The 24,224-nt window shown below is 38.7% G+C and overlaps 2 protein-coding genes across 5 annotated transcripts in view; one reads left to right on the forward strand and one right to left on the reverse strand.

Annotated features, from left to right (window-relative positions):
- The window catches only part of SERPINI1 (serpin family I member 1), a 51,015-nt gene extending 41,223 nt beyond the window's left edge, over nucleotides 1-9,792 (reverse strand). The window contains exon 1 of the mRNA XM_065674629.1: nucleotides 9,705-9,792. The gene's annotated coding sequence lies outside the window, so the exon portion shown is untranslated. The remainder of the gene's footprint in view (nucleotides 1-9,704) is intronic.
- A 148-nt stretch (nucleotides 9,793-9,940) lies between these two features.
- Nucleotides 9,941-23,510, forward strand: PDCD10 (programmed cell death 10). Of its 4 annotated transcripts, none has more exons than XM_065674631.1 (8): nucleotides 9,941-10,007; nucleotides 16,775-16,989; nucleotides 17,564-17,617; nucleotides 18,945-19,062; nucleotides 19,716-19,842; nucleotides 20,220-20,298; nucleotides 20,606-20,688; nucleotides 23,025-23,510. In XM_065674631.1, exons 2-8 carry the CDS (start codon nucleotides 16,894-16,896, stop codon nucleotides 23,104-23,106), a joined length of 639 nt encoding a protein of 212 aa, XP_065530703.1. In that variant the 5' UTR covers nucleotides 9,941-10,007; nucleotides 16,775-16,893; the 3' UTR covers nucleotides 23,107-23,510. The 4 variants fall into 4 exon arrangements, with proteins under 4 accessions (XP_065530703.1, XP_065530702.1, XP_065530704.1 ...); XM_065674630.1 differs by lacking the exon at nucleotides 9,941-10,007 and adding an exon at nucleotides 10,014-10,107; XM_065674632.1 differs by lacking the exon at nucleotides 9,941-10,007 and adding an exon at nucleotides 10,423-10,475.
- The last annotated feature ends 714 nt before the right edge of the window (nucleotides 23,511-24,224 follow it).

The following is a 24,224-nucleotide window of genomic DNA, read 5'->3' on the forward strand; positions in this document are numbered from 1 at the left end:
CACCCACCCCACCAAAAACACACAAAAAAGTATCCTTGCTCATTTTCAGAACTGTTAAATTTTAAACACTATGGGTAGAAGTGGCCCACTTTGCATTTGAGTTACTGAACACAGAATTAAGTATTTAAGAAGTTTCCACTGTGGAACAGAGGACATCACAGTACAATGTACTTACAGCCCAAAACCCATTAAGGTAAACAGAAAGGCTTTAATTCTATCATATTTTGCACACATGAAAACTGCACGCATGCATATTAGCCCAAGATTAAGTATTAAAATTCCATATTTTTTTCAGAATTAAAATATTCAGCTTTCTACTTAAAACCAAGAAAAAAACCCCAATCACATTCCCACAGAAACAGTTAATCTCAGGTGATTCTGTTTTACAGCCATAACCAAACACTACTCAGGCCTAGAAATATAGTAAAACAACTAAAAAAAGGAAAAAAAAAATGTGCTAAAAAGAGTGATTTCCCTAAGCATTTCCACTGCTTGCATTAAGACACCAATTACCACAGCTTGCCTTCTAAATTAATGATTCATGCACGTTGGCCAGCTGAACATTATACTTTTGAGTCTAGGGAGAAAGCATAGCATGACTTAATTAACTGTATTTTGTATGATGTAGAAGATAGTCAGAAAAAAAGAAAATTATTTCCCTAGTCAACCAGGTAAAACCTAAGAAAATAAAACTAGTAGCAATTTAAATACGCAAAAAAATCTTCAGTAGTCTCTATAATCAATATTTAAAGTGAACAAGCAAGAGCACATTGACTCAAGCGAGCTCTGCAAAGTAGTTCAAAATTGCTATTTTTCTTGAGCAGACTGACTTCTGATCTACTCCCTTTAAGCATAAAAATACTGTATTGAAATATTCACAAAATAAAAATGGGAAGTCTATGATAAATGTTACCATTTACCCTTAAAGTAATATGAATGATCCAATATGTCTAAAAATCTATACCAAGCTGCTCCAGGATAGCACAGACTGCCATGCCTGATGAATGATGTGACCACCTAGTTGCTTATATGGCTTATACACAATACATTAAGGTTGTTAAAAGTATTAATCACATTCAAATAGACCTTCACTTTTTAACAAACTAATAGTCCGATGACACACTCATCACTGGATTTTATTTTATGAGTAGGAAGAGTCTGATGGAAAAATACAGGTTAAGTATAGATTAAATGACTTGTCCACTATCAAAGGATCTAAAACCAAGTAAGGTTTTTTCCTTATTTCTTTAAAACTGTTTTATTCATTGGTGTTACCCTCTCTGAGCTCCCAAGACAATCCTAGAGTTTTTGAAAGCAAAAATTAATTTTGCCCTTGTTTCTTAGTGCTTTGGCAATATTTTTCTAAAGCCTTTTAATTAAGGAATTAAGTAATAATTCAAAGATACGCTATTTACATAGATAAGGATAGGAAAGGATAGTAAATATCAATTCAATTAGACTCTATCCATCCTGAAATAACAAACTGTGGGAACTCATATTATCACACATGTGCCTCCGCATGTTTTTTACTACAGGTGAAGATGATACTGTTTAAGACCAAGTTCCTTGTAACAATTTTTATATGCAGACTTGAATACATGTCGCTTTCTACTTCCAAAGACAATATATCTAAGTGTTGTCATTGAGAAATATGCTTCCATTACTTCAAGAACTTATTTTCACTGTGACTGAGTGAAAGCTTCAGATCTTGAGGCTGAAGGCTGTTTTGCTGTGATTTCATATATGGAGACCTGCTATCAGTTATTTCAAATTTACAAATGTACTAAGTTCTGATACTGTATGTACATTTTCCTCCCTTGCATTCATGTATGAAAGATTACCAATGGCATTTTTTCACTTCATGCATATCATCCCCTCAAAATATATCTACTTTCAGTCAATTTGTTTCTTACTTCCATAGGCATCATCTGTGTATGCCGTGCTGCTCTATATGCCCCGTAATTAGACATTCCTGCTTGCTTGTTTTTCTGATATTTGTTTTTCTTGGTATCTACTTTTAAATCTAATATCCTGCTTTCTTTCAACACATGCAAGGTAGGGAGAGCAGATGAAACTGCCAGCTACAGATGATCCAAGTAGCTTTTGCGAAGTGGAGTCTCCAAAAAGCTCTAAAATCCACACATATTTTTATGCTACCATGGCATTTGTTATGCCTCAGAGATGCTGGGCAGAACTAATCAAAGGCACTCTCTTACAGCAAATTGAGAACAAGTATAGTTGTTGCATGCAATGACCATACAGGTGAGAGTGAATTGAGGAGCTGCATTCAGGCATGCATGGCACATGACACTTCAGAACCTGTCCCCAGGAAGAACCAGAACAGTTAGAGCTACAAAGCACCACATACATTGTTTCAGGCTGATTAGTCTCCTGTCTGGTCATTACCCTTCTATTAGGAGTGTTACCTCAGGTCTTACGGAATTCTCGATACCTATTTAGACATGCTCTTTACACACCTGAGCCACCTGAGGTTGTCACATGACAGGCGGGGGAAATGAGGGAAGTTCTATATTAGCCATTCTCTTGTCTCTGGCTTAAAACAAACAATCAACCAAACAAGCCTCCAAAAAACCCAACACAAACAACAACATAAAAAAACCTACCAGACAAACCACAAAACCAAACCCAAACCACTTCTGGACAAGTTCATGTGGGGTGGGATATTTCACAGACTACTGTTTGATCTGGTAGCAATAGAACTATGGCTTACTTCAAAACAGAAAGCCACAATTGTTACTTCTCACAGTTCTACTTCCTTGGAATGGCATATTCAGACAGCAGAAGTAAGGAGGCAGGCAATGTCTCCTGGAGATTAAAAGAAGCAAAGATCCATATGTACACACCGCAGGAGCACAGAGCACCATGGGCACAGCAGAGGAAACGCTAGAGCATGATGAGCAAGGAGATCTTATGGTGAGGGCTGGGCACTGAGGGAGACAGATAAAACAAGCGAGCAGATGAATAGAGAAGGCCCAGTTCCGATACAGACGAATAACCTAAGGCAAAGGCAAAACACCTTTTTCACTACTATGGGTTATGGACAACACATATTCACCACCCATGATACTTAGAAGTCAACATTACTGCAGGATGAAAATAAGATCATAGACCTTCACTAATAGCTTCTTTGGATAGAAAGACCTGGGAGAACAGACATGTTTGTGCATTCTGTGACTAGACTAATCATAGCCAGAGTCACAGGACAAGGGAAAAAGATGTTTCCATAGTGAATGTAGTCATGAAGCAACATCTTATTTTTCACACTAGACATTGGAGGTGTAGCAAGCACATTTAAATTTTAAATTAAAAGTCTCTTCCGTCATCTTCAACTAAAACATCAAGTTTGTCAAATATTATCTGAACCTTTATTTCAGAAGTGTGGAGTCAGCTTTGATTTTTTACTATGAAAAACACCTGCTGCCTTTAACATTACTGTGAACAAACAATGTTACTTTAATGAAGAGGTTTTTATTCACCATATGTAAGTGCACATGCTTTTAAAGACAAAACAGAATTACTACAGTGTTTTAAAAGTCCATATCCAGTTTAATAAGAGACTAGTTTATTCCTCTTTAGTACTTGTGAGAATCATTAGACATCTTTCCACTCCCACTAATTACTTTGTTTTTGGCAGACATTACTGTTTCCTCCTCCTGCTTTTTTGAATAAATCTGAAATTTCAAGTCAATAAACTGACATATTTACAGTAAAAATAACTTGGCTTCCCTCTCTTTTTCCTCCCACTTCTCATATTTCTCTTTGCAGATGAAAAGGTTATCATTCACTTACAGACTTTACATATACTTAGAAATTTGGGTATGTACCTAGGCATTTTTCCTTACATCAACAGGATCTCAAGTTGAAAACCTGATGCTACAATAGGCTGTGTGTGTTGTCTTAGGTTTTGATTAATAGCTTTAAATGCATACAGAAACTAGACCAAATGCTTCTTTTCGAAAAAGACACCCAAGAAACAAAACATGAGCTGCTTCAGTGAACTCAAATTGCTATGTGAAGTACACAATAATTAAGTGCTCCAAGAACTGCTTAAATTTAAACGTGGAAAGAAAAGCATTCAAAAGGGCAGTTTTAGTGTACCAAATGAAAAAAAAAAAAAAAGTAAGAAATCTTTAAACCTATTTTCTTTCTAGCCACAAATTACATAACTGAGATGTATGGGGAAAAACTGGGGCAGTGAATGTTACCACAGACATAGTTACAGTGACTGGAAAACGACATTTTGCTATACTGCCAAAGAAGGAGGCAATCTCCACTGTCTAAGTGATTATGAAGAGTTCAGACGGGCTGTCTTTGATTAAGTATTCATGCTCCTAACATTATCTTGCCATGACATGATCAGTTAAAAACCATGTTGAAAAGTAGATGCTCAAGCTCTCCAGCTTACTCCAAACATCGACAAGAGAACCAAGAGCTAGAATGACATTGTTGCTCAAAAGGTACCAGATGCAAAATGCAGCTAGTGTAGTTCGGGCATATTACCTTATTGAAAGGGCAACTAAAGCATTTGTTTTCCTGTGATGTCTGAGCAAAATTCTCAGAATTCAGTCAGAATTCCAAAAGCAAAACAAAATCTTAAATATGTTATTCAAAAAAAGTTAGAAAGGTAATTATAGTTCTCCCTTTGCAGATGAGGAAGTCACAGAATAGTTAAGTTTAGAAAGGACCTTAAGATCATCTTCTTCTAACCCCCCTGACATGGACAGAGACCCCTCACACTAGATCAGGCTGCTCAAGGCCCTATCCAACCTGTCCTTAAACAGAGTCAGCTATGAAGCATTCCAAACTTCCTTGGACAACCTGTTCCAATGCCTCGCCACTCTCACAGTAAAGAATTTATTCCTTTTATCTAACCTAAACTTCCCCTGTTTAAATTTGAAGCCATTACCTCTTGTCCTGTCGCTACAGTCCCTGATGAAGCATCCCTCTCCAGCATCTGAGTAGGCCCCCTTCAGATACTGGAAGGCTGCTACAAGGTCTCTGTAAAGCCCTCTTTCTTCCAGGCTGAACAGCCCAAATTATCTTGGCCTGTCTTTATCCCCAGGCCCACAGCTCATACAGGAACATGGATGACAAAAATAGATGAAAACAGAAAAGCATGGGAATTGAAGTCTTTCCAAGGTTTGGAGAAATCACTCTTAACAAGTGCCTATTTTTGTGTATTTAAGAAATCCCACTGCACACATAGCACAATTTCCGTTTCAATTCTGACAAAATTAATCTTCCTAGAAGCAGCAAATGTCCATTAGCTTCAGTAAGTCATCATAGGTTTAGAATTGTCAGACACACAGCACATGAGAAATTGTTTACATCATTAAGTAATTATTTGTTTAGATGTAATGGTAATGGTGAAAGACTGCAGGGCTCAATTACATAAATCAGTGGAAATATGTTTCAATTAATAGGCTAGTTATTTGGTTAAAACTGAACACAGCCACATGGTTTTAACTGTCTTCTTCTAGACAGTATGTTACTTGCTATTAATGATTCTTCTCAAAAGAATAGTCTCAAGGTCTAAAAAAGTATTTCTCAAGAATTATAATATTTAAACACTCAACTAAACAAAAAATCCTTTGCAACACAGGAGGTCAAATCTTATTAACCTAAAGGCAGATGCATATTTAACTCATTAGCTTGTATCAATAGGAAATTTTCTCTTCTCCCATCTCATAGCTACAGCTGCTTTGCAATGACTCTAAAAGACCAAAAAGGACGCAGATAACTCACAAAGCTTTTATCACATTAGCCACAGTCTGCAGTTTGCATAATCATTCACTTTGAAGCATACTAAACAAAGCAGAACATGACCTTACAGTTGGTATTTTAATCATACCACATACCACAAATTCTTTATCATGCATACATTAAGGCCAGCAAACGAGATGCTATTCAGCACTACTCAAAAAACACCAAAAAGGAGAACAGAACGGTACTGTTGCATACCCAAATGAGGCCAGGCAGTGACCATGCTACAAGGAGGGTTTGTGCTTCCAAATGCAGTGTTACCTAACAACTTCCAGCACGAATCTGACTTTGGATAGGCTGAAGCATCAACAGAAGCTGAATGTATGCATGTGTACAAGACTAATAGAAAAAAAATAAAAAATTAAGCTTTTGGTTTTAAAATGATAATGTTGTGTAGCTTTACCGATTAGCAAACACACAGATTATCTTATCTACATTTATATTTAGTGCGATATGCAATTATGGTTTTAGAAATAGTATTTAGGGGAGGGAAAGTGAAGAGAGATGATATAACGTTCTACAGTGAAGTCAGGCAACTTAAGGTATTTCATGTAGAAATTCATCCTACTTGAATTCTCAGAGTATGGTGGTGTTAAGAGATCTTCTCCAACACAGATCCCCTTACTAATGACTGTATTAAGGTATTTACACTATATATAAAAAAAATATTACTACCGTGACTGATGCAAGTTACTTACATCCCTGTCATTTTGTACTGCTTTAAATACCAAGTGGGAAATTAAGTCCAAAACTTCACAGTTATTATTGAATCGCGGTATTATCTTTTTTTGTCATGAAATGGGCAGCATCATTATACCCAGCACAATTTTACATTTAAAGAAAAAGGGGTTCTGTCAAGTCAACAATTCACAATTCAGCAAGTATTTCCTTCTCTCCGGCAGGAATACATTACATTGTATCTTCCCCCCACCAAGTTCCGATACCTTTTGTCATCCAGTTCACAAGACAGCCAGTACGCAAAAGACATGAATTAAACTCAAGAATTTAAAAGATGTTTCCAAATTTAACTTTCCTCCAATGGTCTTTAATTTATTTGAATAAAAATATAGAATTCTCACTATTCGCGATTGACTATATAGATGTCTTTCCCTACCATCTGTCCATTATACTGATGTGCAACCAGATATACTGATATGCAAGTGTATAAAAAGAAAACCAGACTTTTTAAAGCCATGCTTACACATCAATTTTTAACATTATTTTTGAACACAAAACATTAATTGAGGACAGCCTAAAGACTCTGTATAAGACAGATGTACCCTATATTAATTTGTATTCAGCTTGTGTTTTACAAAGACAGGATAAGGTACTGCCTACACAGAACGTGGACTGTCAGAAATAATTTTAAAAGGTATTCAGCCATGACAAAAAATGCGTCTTCATGGATGATGAGCAACCAAAAAACAAATTTGAAATTTTGAAGAGGAAAATGGAAAAAAAAAATAGATCTGTTAGTTGAAAAGGTCTTTAGTGAGTTAAAAGTAGCTAGATCTTGATGTGAAGAAGCCTACCAGCACTAACCCCTGTCCACTACTACATTTTGAAACAGGTAAGATTAGAAGACAAATTAAACTGTGCATAAACATGACATTTACATCTACAGAATAAATTTCAAGAGCTGCTGCAATAATGTAGTGTTCTTAGAACTCTGCTAGACTACATATGTATGTATACACATTCTTCCATATGACAGATGAGAAGAGATAACGAGACAAGTCTTACGAACAAAAAACCACACCAGCATGCTCCCAGAGGAAGCAAATCACTTAGCAGCTCAGAAGTGCATTAATCTCAGTCCATTTTTGAATCATTTGGAGGCAGCAGCACTGTAGCTAAGGTATGCAGGAGGCAGAGAGACACACAGTATACTGTGTGGTTTCATCAATGAGTATGAATACTTTCACATACATGTGAGCAAATCATTTACTGAAAACAGTAAACAGGGAGACAAAGTCAAAGCTAATTCGAAAACCCAAACTAAAACTCAATTTGAGAATGTGAACATGCAGGATAGACAGTCTCGCTAAGTTAAGTTTTGGAATTCATGACTTCATTTAGCAGCAAGCTTAACATTGCCATAAGCCTTCACCTTGTACTACTTCTTCAGTTGCCCCGTGTAGACAACCCATACCCTAAAGATCAATCATTCCTACTTCCTCTCTTCTTTCCTTAGCAATTATTCCTCACCACACTAAGCCAATCCACAATTATCAAAATACAATGGTCATAAAATAGGAAAATACAAATCCGATCTGCTTTAAGAAAAAAAAAAAAAAAAAAAAAAGACTAACCAACTGAAAAGAACCCCACGATATCCCCCCCCCCCCCCCCCCCCCAACAAACAATAAAAACCTCAACACAACAAAAAACCCACAAGACACAGTCTGGGAGAGTATCACAAAACTGAAGGAGGGGAATAACACAGACTGTTTTACATTTTAGCACCTGTAGGACTGCAGCTTTGTAGATTTATGCTAAAGCAAACTAATTTCACTGAAAGGATAAAATACCTTAGATATGTTTGGCTCGATCTATGCTACGAATTCTGGTAAATGTCTCTTACCTAAGTAGAATGGCATCATTTTCCGTTATACTAAAGTACCGATCACATCAAAACCAACAGGAAATGGGAAATCTGAGATTGTAGGAGATTAATAATGAACAATTCATACACACCATGCAGTAGCCCTTTAATGCTAAAAGGTGTGGAGTTATCTGATATGAGATCACACATAGACCTGATTAAAACAAAACAAGGTGGTGTGGAGAGGAGAAAATTCAGGGCACACAATAAAGTGTAACAACGCAGGTGCCCTTCTCTTTTCCTTCTTTCATCCTAGCCGACGTTCTTGCTCACCTAGGTGGAGGTAACATACACGGATAAGTGCACAAGATCTGTACCCACAGACGTCAGAATTCTTCCCACTTTGCCACTGCAGCACTGCGGGAAGTTACAGTCGACGTCTGACAAGTTTAACACTTTTGCCGTTCATTCACGTGTTCGCATTGGAATTTGCGCGTCTTAAGTTTAGGCAGCACTTTTCAGTATTTGAAAAAAGAAGCCAGTTTTAACACAAATACAAATCCAAAACTGAGTTAACACTTTAACAGCTGAACTAATTTAAAATATAACTTAAAACTTTAAATCTGAAAGCTCACCGGTAACACAATTACCTCAAAAATTAAGTAAACACAAGTTTATTTTTTGAACGCCCGAAAGAGCAAACGCTGCGGACAAGCACGCATCCTGCAGATCACCGAGCAAGCTGGCAGAGAAGCGTGCCACACGCGAGAGAAACCCCACAAAATCACGGCCGCTGGTAGAAACGGCCCAGAAAAGCCACGAAGACCTGCCCAGCATCCCCCATCCACCACTGACGGGTTTTCAGAAACTCCCACTACAACACTCACCACAGACTAACTCGAAAGCCGAGTACTCCCGCTCAGGCGCGGCCGCCGACGAGCGGGGCGCCGCGGCTCCGCGCAGGCGGCAGCCGCCTCCTCCCCGCCGCTGCCGGCAGACAGAACGGGAGTTGAAGGAGCACCTGCAGGTGTTCCGAGCTCTGTTTCGCCTGCTCCGAAGTTCTCCCACCGGCGGGAAGGAACCTCAGTTCCCAAAAGCCCCCACTCCCCGCCGCAGCGGGCGAAGCCGCCCTCCCCTGAGGCGCTAACGGAACACCGCCGCGGCAGCCCCCGCGCGGCGCGAACCCGGCCCGGGCCACCGCTAACGGCCAGCAGCCCCCTCACGCTCCAGCACAGGAGCTCCTCCGCGCAGCTGCCACCTCCAGCCCGACACCCGCGCCGAAACAGAGCAGCGAAAAGCTGCGCTCAAGTAATAAACCAGAACCGCCGCCACGCAGCACATACAGCCCCAGCAGCACAGGAACGCGCTCACTCACCGGCCGGGTGACAGCCACCACGCCCCCGCCCGCTTCCCCCTGCCCCGCCGCAGCACCCGCCGCTCCGCGATCCGCCGCGGGTGCACTACCGCTGCCACCGCCCGGGCAGTCTCAACACCCCGCACAGGCTCCGCCTCCCCCCTGCCTGCCTCACGGTCCGATTGGCAGCCCCCACCGCCTCCTCCCCGCCTGTCTCCGCCCCCGCCCCGATGCCGCGTAGCATTGTGGGGCTTGTGGTCGCAGGGAGTGAACTACGCAGCCCAGGGGCCCGTGCGGCCGCCGGTTGCTTCCGGACAACGCCTGGTGTGTGGTAACAGCCGCGGACGCTTCCTCTTCGCGGGTGCTTCCGGTGTGGTGGTGGAGCTCAGTCGAGAGCTTGGAGGGCTCTGTGGGCTGGGGGAAGGTGAGGTGCTGCACTGTGCCTCGCCGCTGCCCTTCCGCTCTCGGTGCGGACCCGCGGGGCAGCGAGCGCGTCTGGGGGGTGGCGGGCCCGCGGGTGTGTGTGCGCGTGGCCTGGCTCGCCCTTCCGGGCTGCGCCGCGTTAGAAACGTTAAAACTCTTCCCAGCAGCTGGGCCGGGCTCAGGGAGGTGGGCGGAGGACAGCGCGGGCGGGGGGGGCGGTGGGTCCCGCCGCAGGTGAGTGCGGCCTCGGCCCTCGCCGTGTGCAAAGGACGGGGAGGGGGTGCCCTTGCTCGCCCTGACATACAGCGGGTCCGGCCCTGCCGGGTGTGCTACCCGTTTCCTCTGGCCCCAGGGCGGGGGCGCAGCGGGGTGAGGGCTTGTCCTTGTCCCTGTCCTTCTCGCAGCTCTCCCGTCCCCGGCGCCACGGGTGCTTTTGGGTTCTCTTTACGGGGTATGGGGGAGCTGTGGCCGGGTTGAGCCTCCTCGGCCTGCCCGTCCCGCTCTGCCTGGCGGGTCTCGGGAGGGCGGCCGGGGGCGACGCCTGGGCCCGGGCAGCGTAGGCCCGGATGTGCATTATTTTTAGCTCGTCCTCATGCCGGCACGGAGCGATGTCAGGTGGCTGCGGCAAGTGCCAGCGGCGCCGTTGGTGCCTTCTCAGGTAGGGGGGGGAGAAAAAGGCATCGCAGCTCATTCCCGCAAACTTGGCGGCTCCAGGGCCTCCGCGCTCAGCAGCAGAAAGTGAAACTACCGGGCAGGGACGGCAGGTATTTTGGGCTGCCTTCCCACTGGTAACCGAACTGTCTGGGCACACTTGAGTCCCATTAAGTTGCTAACTTAACTGGTGAGTTGGGTTGGTTCATTTTCCATAGATTACACATACTGGGGCACAGGTGGATGGCTGAAACCTTGGGCTAGGTTTCTGCTGATTCACTTATCAGAGGGACTAATTGTTCTCTGGTGTTTGTTTACTTGTTGGGATGTATTTTTATGTTTGAAACTGTGGCTGTATCAAAACTGTTAGTGTTTGTTGGAGTCATAGCTTTACTTTCACAGTCCCAAAAAGGAAGAAAACCGAACAGGGATATACTGTTGTAATTATATATGCTAAGAAGCAGAGCCTGTTTCAGTTATACGATGTCATAATTGGTATGTAGCTACCCGGTGTAGTTGGGGTGCAGTCCAGGAGCTGATAGTTTCTAATGTGGTAGACAGACCCAAAAGCTGGGTGTTATTAGGATAGACCAAATCACTTCAAAATAAAAGTTCAACGTAGCAAAAAACGTGAACTAGTTTTAAGTCTGACTTCAGAGTAGGCTTGGATTTTGGTTTTTTAAGTTCACATGGTTCTAAAAATAGATATCGGGTTTATTGCAAGCTTGTGTGATTTTTGAATTAGTTATACAAATTGTGCTTACAATAATAAAATGCGTTAGCAGTTACGCTTTGTGAGAGTGAACTCAACTGTAAGTGGCTATTATGTGTGTGGAGATGTTTGAAAACTGCATATCTCTAATCTGTCAAGATATATTTAAAACTTCAGTGATATTTTTCTGATAACATTCTTTCTATTAACTCTTCAGTGAAACTGCTGGGTGTGCTAGTAGAGTATGGGATCAGAGTAGTAGAATAGTTTAAGAAAAAAGTTTCTTGTTACTGATTTTAAAATAGCAAGGTTGTTATTGTAACAGTTGATCTATATGCCAATTCAAATCAATTCAGCCATACTGGCATGTAGTCACTTCAGTTTTTAAAAGAAGCATAATTATGTATATGAAGCACAAAGACTTTAAGCTTCGTACCGTAAAGTTATGCAATGGGAAATAATTGCAAACTATAACTGAAATACAGTGCTGGCAGGTAAGTTACTGTCTGACAAGGAAAAAGAGTGTGGTGGTTTTTAAATTTAAGTGACCGTTAATAAGGGAAACTTAGTTACCAAGCTATGTGTAGGGTGTGGACAGAGATAAAATGGCATGCTTTGCAACTGTTTTTCTTCTGTAAAATTTGCAGCTGCGATTAGTAAATTACCTAAACTCCCTCCTCCCGTGCACATTGGCCTTGAAATTAGGAGCCAAGCTCTTTGATTCTGAATTCAGGATAGAATTCATGCTGCTGTTTCCCTTCCCCAGCGCTTTCCTCCTCATGTTAAATTAGTTTTTTCTGGTAACTTGGATCTCAGATCAGGTTAAAGGTAAAACCTCTTTTTGAATCCTAAGTGCAAAAAAGAGGAGCAAAACTTCTTGGCAGGAAGGATAGCCTTTTCTAGCAGGAATAGAGCTGCAGTTTTTGCTAGAAGCCAGACATTTAAAAAACATTCTGGTAGATCATTGCCTTGCGCCTTGTTCCTCTTAAGTATTTTTCTAAAAAAGCATATTAATGTCTATGCTCTTAAAGCTTTTGAGATCTAAGGTGGAGCCTAGGGAGGGGAATAGAAACATCAGTGCAAAGGTAGATCAGCTGATGACATAACTAAAGATTGAAATCCTGCCAATTGATATCTAATGTGTGTGATATTTTAAAACTCTTAAGAAGTTGTAATCATTAGACTGCTCTCTTTAAACACTGTTTCAAAAGATAGTGTTGAATAAACACCTTTCTTTGATGGGTAACTTGCTTGTTTTCACACTGACCAATGAGCACATGTGGCTCTGGGGAAGACTACTGCACTCTGTAGTCACACTATGCTGGTTATATTCTTACAAAGTAGTTCTGCAGTTCTGCTACTTGATGCAGACCAAAAGTCTGCCAGTAAATGACACAGATTAGAGAAAGCACATTACCATCTTAAATACTGATAGCAATAGTTGTGCATTTTGGTAAGCATGGTGTTTTTTGCTGTTTACCTCTTTTGGCTTACAGGAAGCTTATCTTAATGTAGGGCTTTTTCCTTATAAAGTTCAGTTGAATGCAGTAAAATGTGATTGGATGGATATGGGGGTATAGATCTATCACAGAATCCTTCCGAACTAATTCCTTATCTAAAGCATATCAGTTCTTTTGGTGGTTGCTGAATAGCTGGGGTAATATTCTAGTGCTGGAGCTTAAGGGGTAGAATGTAAGATTTACACTGACAGTGAGAATAAATTCTCCATGTTAGTACATCTCTTGGAATTCAGCTTGATGCGTTTGGTGGTTTAAGACTGAGCAGCCAGGATTATATTAACTGGCACCTTAGCATAGTTTGCTAATTTAGATGCACTTTAAATTCCCTGTACCTCCTGTACATTCTCTCCGATGGTTGATTTCATCTGATATAGCATGGTTCTAATTGCACATACACAGATTTGAATGTATGGGATCGTTGTAACAAAAAAAGATAGGCTTGCACACAGATTAACAGTATCCTATCTTCTGATTCGGAGAATCTCCTTGTCTCACTTGGTTTTTCCCTTACCCCTGACCAATTAACAAGTTTACCAGTACAATAACACCTTTTTTGCTTCTTATATCATTTTGCCAGGATTTTCTGAACAGCATGATAATGTTGTGCTGTTCTAATAGATCACGTTTTCACTGAATCTTCTTCCTTTTTTTTTTTTTAATGTTAAAAAAAAACAAACAAACCAACAACCCAGTTGTCAGATGAAAGGATGGTAAACTCATCGCAAATGAAGGACACTTTTGAGGTTATAGTGAACTTAAGCTTTTAGAAGACAGTGTTGTCATAAAGTTTGGAAGCTATGCAGCTGACTGCTTTTGATCACATACCAAAAGAAATACCAAAATCTTCTAGTTACTGCATGATAATGCATGTTAAACTTTGGCTTTAGTTAGGCCATTCTGAAGGCTAGTGGACTTCTGATAATTGATATAATCTATCTAAATAATAGAATGGAAATTTCAGTTTTCATAGAGATTGGATCCATAATCAGTATTGAGACCTTCTTCAAAGGTACATACATGTGGTTTAGTGCAGCTATGTCAAACTCTTTCTGAAATGCAAATAAATAGGTTTGGGATTTGCTTTTTTAATTTATTTATTTATTTTTAGCTTGATTTTTTTTTTTAAGGTTACTATTCCTGCTATTTAACACTAGCAAAGATTTTAGTGTATCCAAGTTACATCTGGCTGCAAAGACAAGTAGTGTGGCAATGTTAATAGTCACATACTTGCATGACACCATGACACTACCTAGTGTATCTTCTGGAAAATGAGAAGATTTCTGGAATAATGAACAACCAGTGTGATATATTGAATATATTTTTATATACTGGCATCAAAAGTATTTGATGCTCTTATGTGTTTGTGTGCATGTGTATTTAAATCTACCTATTCAGTCGCAACACGTACATCCTTTTTGTTAATATAAATCCAAGGTTTTGTGTTTTGTTTGAAGAGTGTCAGTGTCTGCTAAAGAGGTGATAGATGGTGTATAATATTTTTTATATGGGGAGGAGTTAACTGTATCGTGGATTAGTAATAATAGCTTATGGCTCTTCAGGAGAAAATGAGCTCTTCATGGTAGTCCACAGTGCAATAGGTTTTCATCATCATAAAAATCCATAATTTCACTTAGTATTTCCTTTTCTTTGTGGGTACTGATAAACCATAAAACCAAAGTAATTATATCTAATGATTATTTTGTCCTTTTTTGCCCTTCCTCCTATGATAAGAAATCTTTTGGGTATACTAGAACAATGTTCAATGATCTCTCTTAACTATTTAAAAAACTTATTCTGAGATTGCAGTTTTCTAGATAAAAACATGTAGTAAATTAAATCTGTGAATGCAGTCATCAGTGGTGTTTGTTAGTGTAGTATCTTGAGTAAGTATATATTTTTGCTGAACTTCTAGAAATGCAGAATTAAACAGTAAACCAAACAGCTCTTCTTCCACCCTGCCCCTTACATGCCAGAGTCTTAAGAGCAGAGAATGTGCATGTATAATAAATGGGGCAGCTTGTACTTGCAGTTGTGAGTGAAAACTTGTTCAGACAAGTTCCCCCTCCCCCCCGACAATGTGAGTAGATCTTGCATGAATTTATATAAGTCTGAAACACGTTCTTTAGAGGGACTCAGCTTTTTGAGGAATTACGAATATTCTTTTGTAATCTTCCATGTTCTTGACAGCCATGAAATGTCTGCAGATAGCTGATGGAAATTGGAGAGTGCTGTTTTTTGCAAATCCATCCATGTGGGCATGTTTTATCTATATAGCCTTTTTTTTTAATCTTGGTAATTGTGTTCTGTGGCTATAGGGATCTGCTCATGTATGTCATATTGAAAGGTTGGAACAGTAAGAGAAACAAAAAAGAGATTCTGCAATAAATAGTCCATGTCAGACTTTTTATGAAATGCTACTGCTTGTAACTATAGTCATGTTAAATTTAACTTCAGATCGTTTCTTAACTGTTGGCTGTTTCTGTTATGTGACCAGTTCTTCACTTGATTTCTCACCTTTGGGTACATTCATGCTGCCTAATCACAAGTTGCGATGACACATGCAAGATATTTGTAGTCATCCAAGTTCTTCTCCATGCTTACTGTGATCAATAATAAATTTCACTTGTATAGTTATAGTTAAACTGGTATATATAACCTGCCTTGGGCAAAAAAGAATACCTATTCTTCTGTTTAAACAACTTGGAAGATTTTTAGCCAGTGCAGAGCATAATGAGGAATGTAGCTTGAAGAGGCAATCTTGGCATTTTTTTATCTTCTTCAAACTACTGGGAAGTTATATTTATCACTGTTGTAGCTTCTGCTGCTTCTTAGAAATGTCGCTTTTTTTCAGTTCTTACTAAAATACCAATAAAATCAATACCTGAACGTACAAATGCCTGATGTCTGAAGCTTGTTAGCTAGAAAAACCCCAAACTTACCTAGTCCATTAAATACTGTAAGGAAATATAATCTTTATTCCTAGCTTAGACTTCAGGTCTTTAAACTCAATTATGTTATATAAAACATTTTAAAAGAATCTGATGAATGGAAAATGTAGGCTGTAACAAATATTTCTTATGAACTGTAGGGTGATCTTTTTGCTTTTCCAAATAATTTCTGTGCCTGAGCAATGATCGGTCCGTGTCGGATATGGTGAGCTGGGCTGGGTGGAGAACTTCTAAAACCTAGGTTCAGTTAGTGGAATAGTAATTTTCCATGGAGCTAGTACAGCTGTCAATACAACCTCAGTGGAAACACGACTGAAGACTTTTGCTTGTAGAAAACCAAAGTAGTATTCAGAATTTAAATGGGTAGAAAGTAGGCATTGATCACCAGCAGAATCACAGCTTGTTGCATACGCAAAAATATGGAGTATTTATAGGTAGTTTTCGTGTTGATTGTTGTAATGCATCTGTATGAGGTTTGGGTTTACAGCATGTAATGCTTTTCAAGCTTTTTCTATATGTGAACTGTTAGGAACCTGATGCTGCTGCTCATGAATGATGGCAAGATTTTTGTAATACGTATCAAAATCACTTCTTTGAGGAAAATTAATTCCATAAGAACTCGCAGGTGGTACCTCTTTAAAATATCTGTTCACTTAATAGATTTAAATTAGGGTTTTGAAGTTACAGGAAGTAGTCATTCCATATTAACTCATATCATAAGTAATACCTAGTTTCGAGGCAGTAACAAACTAATGCTGTTCTGTCCTTTTTCATTTTTAGAACCTGTCAGTCATGAGCATTCATAATTGTTTTTTTTTCTTTCTTGCACAACATAAGGACAATTTATTTTTCAAGTTCTTCAAGTATTCTGGCACAACGAGGAGAAAGAAGAAACATTTCAGTGAATGAGGAGTTTTTTGCTTCTATAGTGTTTTCCTTGAGAAGTGGGTCTTTGAATGAGGATGACAATGGAAGAGATGAAGAATGAAGCAGAGACCACTTCTATGGTTTCCATGCCTCTCTATGCTGTCATGTACCCTGTCTTTAATGAGGTAAGCTACATTTTTGCTTTAGAATGTAAGAATCCCCTTCACACTGGGAAATGTGATCACAATACTGGTTTGCTTATCTTGATTGGGAAAGCTTTATCTAACACCATCTTCTTTCTGTGAATTGTTCGGCCCTAATCATTTTTCTTACCTTTTACAGAGGATTGGCACAAAAATGCTAGGTTTGGTGTTCTGTGGGAGGAAGTAACATGCAGTTGAACATGTACCTTTAAACAGCTTAATACAATTTAATTTTACTGCTAACTTAATAGGATATTTGGATTTTTGTGAGTATCAGAGGTTGTCAAGATGTTCTCAAAAGCTTCTGTCAGACTTCAGCTGTAGACTGGATAAATGCAAAACTCTCCCAGTGACATGTTTGGGTTTTGGTTTATTTAGGGGGGAATTCTATTATTTGGGATTAATTTTATAATATCTCTCCCTCAAATGAGACAAGTAATTTGAATGCATGTCAGTTCCCTTTTTCATTATGATGTGTAAGGCAAGGCATGAATACTTGATTTATTTTGTTCTGATAACATTAGAATTCATAATAACTCTTAAACTTTTATTGCAGCTAGAAAGAGTAAATCTATCTGCAGCTCAGACACTGAGAGCAGCTTTTATTAAGGTGAGAAATAACTTGTGTTGAAGAATGATTGTTTAAAAAGTAAACCACATATGATGAAGCTACATATTCAGCTGTCTTGTTTCCTTGTGTCTTTGTGTTTGAAGGCTGCATCCTTGATGCAGTAGCTGTAAAAATAATGTGAACAGTTGCATGGACTGTAAGTTTGAGATGTCTGCAAATGTTACAAGTAGAAATCTGAATGATACAAACACTGAGCAATTTTAAACAAAAATCTTTTTCCATGTAGTACAAAAACTTAAATGTGGAATTAAAGATAATAAACTTGGTCCAAATGTAAGATCATGTAGAATAGATAGGTGCTTTGAGAAACAGGCAGGTAGCAGACCTTGAAAATGGTTTACAAAGTGATTGGTGATGGGTTTGTTGGGGTTTTTTTTGTGGATAAAGATAAATTCAATGTATTTACATCCAGCAGTAAATGGGAAAAAGAATCTTCTAGCTTTTGTTATATTCCTAGAGAATAAAAACACAGATATTCCTTTATATTGCTTGATTGAAGTAGTGATCTTTTGAAAATCTTTAAACAAGAATAATTGTAGACATGACATACATGTGACCTGTGCAGCTAAGTAACATTTTCCTGTTTCTACACTTAGGTTTAAGTCTACCTAGACAGTCTTTAGTCTCAAGGGGAGCTCATAAAAGTTAAATGCTTTTACAGCAGGTGATAGGGAGCTATACTGAATGCAAATACTTTAAAAACTGAGATATTGGTAGAAATGGTAGCAGTAGCTGAAAAAAACCTCACACCGTCATTCAACACAGCAGTGCTTTTTGATAGCAGCACAGGTAGTCTACGTTAGCTTTACTTAGCTGTGTTTTCAGTCAGAAGGTTGGGGATTTTTTGGTTTGGTTGATTAAAAAAAAACCCCCAAGCAATTCCAAGATGATGTTTGATCATATGATATGATTCGTAAGTGGCACATTTATAAAACATCACGTGGAAGATGGGGCAGTAGCACCTGTGTTTGAATTAATTCCCAGTGAATACAATATCTTTGTCTCAAAGTTTAGAGTTCATGAAAATAAAATAGAATACAGAATTCCATTAAAAACTTAATTACTCAAATTGAAATGAGTGGAAAGGCTTATTGGAAAAGTTGCTTATACAAAATCACTGATATAATCAAAGAAAATAGATGTAGTGAAATAATGGTTTTCAATACAATTTGCTAGTATAAAGCCATTAGAAAAGTTTTTAGCGAACTCTTGCAGTATAGGAAGCAAGTTACATGAAAATCTTCCTTTGTGCTCGCAATATTCCAGTATCGTGTATTTAAGAATAAAAATTCTCTTTGCCATACAGGCTGAAAAAGAAAATCCAGGTCTTACACAAGACATCATTATGAAAATCTTGGAGAAAAAAAGTGTGGATGTGAACTTCACAGAGTCTCTTCTGCGTATGGCAGCTGATGATGTAGAAGGTAATATCTCTTATGTTGAATAAGTGTATTTTTAATTACACTATTAATAAGGAACATGCATTTCTCCATGCCTATTTACAGAAGAGGTTATTTGTTTCTTTATGGACTTTTTTTCAGCATGGTAGTAGAATATTTGTATTTTCTGAATAACTCTTTTGGAGAAGCTTAATCTCCTTAAAAAGCATAATTGACTAATAAGAGAAAGAAGGAAAACAAATATTTGGAACTATATGTATGTGGGTGCATAATTCACCTTTTTCAATATTAACAAACAGAAAAAAACCCACTTATATGGAGTTTAATATTCACTGTCCTTTGCTTCATATTAAAAGCAGTAGTTACACTGTCAGAGAAGGGGAGTATACAGTAGGCTTTAGTAAGTTACTTTAATGCTACATTTGATTAGTGTCTTCAGTGTCTCAATTAAAATAACATGGACTCTCTTTCCAACTTCAATAATAAAGATTATTGTTGCACTGTGTTTCTGCTGATGCAGTGTGTGTTCACTGCAGTTTACTGGTCATGGCTCTTTCTGAGCTGTTCACTTTGAAATGTAACTTGTCAATACTGCTGCATTTTGTGAAGTAGTGTTTCTAGTGTCACTAGATACTTGAGGAAGAATAATAGTCTTTTACATATGTTGTTCTTGTTAGAGTATATGATTGAAAGACCAGAACCAGAATTCCAAGATCTTAATGAAAAGGCACGAGCACTTAAACAGATTCTTAGTAAGATTCCTGATGAGATCAATGACAGAGTGAGGTTTCTTCAGACAATCAAGTAAGTACCATATTATGTATTTTTCTGCAGATAGCGGGGTAAAATTTTTCATTTGGGTTTGAATATTCAAATGCCGTAGGAGATGCTAGCAACACTGTTCCCATTGGAAAAGAGCATGATCCTTGCTTATAAAGCGAGGATATAGAGAGAGTTGAGGATTTTTGATGGGAGCTCCACATTACTAGACTGAGTTTCATGTGTTCATTCCTAGTTTGAATTTGTGTTTCACTGGTCTACGTCTTTGCATTTGGTCTTGCTACATCCTGTCTGACTCTTGTTTTGTAGGCTGCTCTAAAAAGTGTTTGACTACTAGGAAATTCTGACATTTAAATAGGATAGCTGAAGAATATTACAACTATCTTTTTATTGCAAAATAGGGACATCGCGAGTGCAATAAAGGAACTTCTTGACACAGTAAATAATGTCTTCAAGAAATACCAATACCAGAACCGGCGGGTATGTGCAGTAACTCCTTTTACACAATATTTTTTAATAGTATAAGAGGAAGCATATCCTTTTGATCACAGGATGAATAGGAGAGCTTAAATGGTCAGTGGCATGACAATCCTGTTAAAGTATTGTATGATAGGTCCTGGTAGTTTAATAGTAAAAAGATAATTTCTCTGCATGTTTTTTGTAAGAAAATAAAATTTCTATACCTACCATAATGTTAGCCAATTTTCTTGCCAGTTTAACCTCAAGATTCTCACTGTACTCCACCGTATGTGAACTAAGAATGCTCCTCGTGCTTCTGTTTTCTTAGGCACTTGAGCACCAAAAGAAAGAGTTTGTAAAGTACTCCAAAAGTTTCAGTGATACTCTGAAAACGTATTTTAAAGATGGAAAGTAAGTATGTTTTTGTACTAACGTTTTACATAATTAAAAGCCTTGTTGACTAATGGGAAAATAGGACAATCTGTGGGGCATAAGCTGCCTTCTTAAGAACCTGCCTAATTTTTTTTCTCACCTGTGTCCACAGACCATCATGTCTGCTTTAAAAAACTTTTATTCCGTTTGTAATGCCTTTAAGGAAAGGGAAGTTTGTTAAATGCACCACCATACAACACCCATGTTCAGTATTAGCTTTGAACTTGAATATATGAAGTTAAATTTCATGGCCTTGTGTGGTTTTTCTGTGTATATATAAGGACAAAAACTTATGTGTTGAATTATTGAAAAACTTTTTTGAAATACCATTTGTAATAACTAAATATCTGTGCAGTGTTTTCCTTGATTTACATTTGCATTCTCCTTTATAGCTCATTATAGTGCTTCACAGTACTTGGAATTAGCTGATTCATCTTTTCATTTGAACCTTCAAACTGAGGCTTTTTTCAGGTCTTTCCCCTGGGCTTTGAAGCCGCTGTTCTTGTGTGTTTCACTGTAATGTCTGTTTAGGATGAACATATCCCCCCCAAGATTTTTATGGTACCAAAGTGTTCTGTGTGCTGCTGTTTTAAAGATCATAGATGCATAGAATGGTTTGGGTTGGACTGACTTTCATGTCCAGTCTTGTTGAGCTTGGCTAAGAGCACCCAAGGAATGGTGCATTACTAAAGGTGAGAGAAGTCTTGAGACCAGCTGTGAATACTACCTTGCTCCTGTGAAAGCATTCTTTTTTCTTTTTTTTCTTTTTTTTTTCTTATTAACAAAATCAGGGCTGAATTTAAGTATGATACCAGGTCTAAATTTCTTTCTGGTAGCTTTATCATTACCAAACCGATGTATGTTTATACATGAACAATCTCGGTTGATTAGAAATGATTTGACTGAAAAAATGGAGAAAGGAATGCATGTGTTATGCTTGTACCCCAACCATACTGAAAGAGAGCAGTTTTATGTAGCCCTATGTGAACTGAATGCTATGCTGCACTTTGTAGGCATAAGCTTAAAGTGTTACATATTATCAATATTGCAAGAAATCCCAGGTAGGGCTTGTATTTCATATCCTTGTGGAATCAGAAGTAATTTAAATCTGAACTGCACATTGAAGTTGCTCTGCTCCGACCAGAAGATATCAGCACTAAATAAAAGTCATGCTCACAGATGTCATTACTGAGCTGAAAAAGTGACTCCACACCTGTTAACAAAAAATATCTAAAACAGTATGTTGCTTCCATATGCATGCTTGCTTTCTTGAGGGAAGAGTCGCAAATTCTGAAATGACTAGGGGATGAGGTGTTCAGCTTTGAAAGAACAGGTGTTTAATGATCATCTGCTCCAGTCTTAGCTAAAACCCCAGAATTAAATGATTGAGATGTCAGTGATGGTTGAGAGCCAAAGTCTTTAAGTTCTAGCCAATAAATACAGTCTTTCTAAGGTTAACAATGCACATAAGTCTGCTAGCAGTAAGCTTTAGGTAGATCATGATATGGTAAAACATCAATATGCTTCCTATTTGCAGAGCCTAGATGCCAGTATATTTATTTGCCCAAACTTAATGATGCATTTGTCTTGGGGGTGTTGGTCAATGAGAAAATGAACATGAGCCAGCAGTGTGCACTCACAGCCCAGAAAGCCAACTGTATACTGGGCTGCATCAAAAGGAGCATGACCAGCAGGTTGAAGGAGGTGATCCTGCCCCTCTACTCTGCTCTCATGAGTCCTCACCTGGAGTATTGTGTACAGTTCTGGTGTCCTCAACATAAAAAGGACATGGAACTGTTGGAACAAGTCCAGAGGAGGGCCACAAGGATGATCAGGGGACTGGAGCACCTCCCGTATGAAGATAGGCTGAGAAAGCTGGGGCTGTTAGCCTGGAGAAGAGAAGGCTGCGTGGAGACCTCATAGCAGCCTTCCAGTATCTGAAGGGGGCCTACAGGGGTGCTGGGGAGGGACTCTTCATTAGGAACTGTAGTGATAGGACAAGGGGTAATGGGTTAAAACTTAAGAAGGGGAAGTTTTGATTGGACATAAGGAGGAAGTTCTTTACTGTAAGGGTGGTGAGGCACTGGAATGGGCTGCCCAGGGAAGTTGTGAATGCTCCATCCCTGGTGGTGTTCAAGGCCATGTTGGACAGAGCCTTGTGTGGGATGGTTTAGTGCGAGGTGTCCCTGCCCATGGCAGGGGGGTTGGAACTAGATGATCTTAAGGTCCTTTCCAACCCTAACTATTCTATGATTCTATTTATTGAATGAGATGTTTATAAACATGTCTGAAGCAATGTCTTTCTCTTTCAACAGGGCAATAAATGTGTTTGTAAGTGCCAACCGACTAATTCATCAAACCAACTTGATACTCCAGACCTTCAAAACTGTGGCCTGAAAACTGTATATGTTTAAGAGTTGTACTTTTAAATGGTGGATAGGGTACCTTTATATGTAAATTTTAAAGTTTTGACTGTATAAATTATCAGCTCCTCTTGAGGGGCCTAATGCAGGATTTTGAATGGGATTATTGCCATCTTACACCATATTTTTGTAAAACATTGTAGCTTAATCATAATCTCACAACGAAGATTTTGCATCACTTTTTGCTATTATCATTCTTTTCAGAATTATAAGCCAAAAGAATTTACGCCTTAATGTGTCATTATGTAACATTCCTTATAAGAATTGTAAATATTTGGTGTTCTGTTTCTGACATTTTAACTTGAAAGCGGAAAACTGCAAGATTATGTATTTAACAATATTGGTGGCAAATATTCAATAAATAGTTTACATCTGTTAGACTGTCTTTTTGTATGTGAACAAAGATGCATAACTTGTCTTTTTGGAACTGCAGAACCATCATTAAATGGAAAAATGAAAATTACCCTGGTGCTTGAAGGTATTGGCAGTTCAAGTGAGTATAGAATGAGGGGTTTTCCTTAAAACTGAGATTTTTGACTCTGACCTAATACTAGACCAGAATACCAGATTCCATTAATGTCTTTGACGAAATTATAAAATACCCCAGAAGTGATAAATGCTTTTTGTTTTGATAGAAAGCAAACCTCACTTCTTTATTAATTTCCTGTTGGTGATGAGTTAACGGGTTTTACTCCTAGACTACTCAAAGGTTTTAAGCAGAGGATAACTTAAAATACATGCAGCAGAGGGTGAATTTATTAAAAATATTATGATAATTCTGTTTTATATTGGTACCCTTTTGGGAGGGAGAAGGAGAGAAGATAGAACTTTTCCAGGTAGCACTAGTGATGCCTATACTATGCATGCCGCAGGGCAACTTTTTTCAGGGAATGAAATCATCTGAGACCTAGATTGACAAAACTTCCCAGTATAGATGGTTAAGAACTGCTGATGGGCAGATTAAAATTTTATTATTGTGATTTCATGGTAATATTTCACAAGTTCTAATGAGTTTCTTACGTGCCCCTTTGAAGTGCACCTTGAGTTTATTTTGAATAGGATCTTTGTTAGAATAACCTTCTGAAAGCTTTC

Source organism: Lathamus discolor, chromosome 3 (assembly GCF_037157495.1).
Source record: "Lathamus discolor isolate bLatDis1 chromosome 3, bLatDis1.hap1, whole genome shotgun sequence".
Classification (NCBI taxonomy): Eukaryota; Metazoa; Chordata; class Aves; order Psittaciformes; family Psittacidae; genus Lathamus; species Lathamus discolor.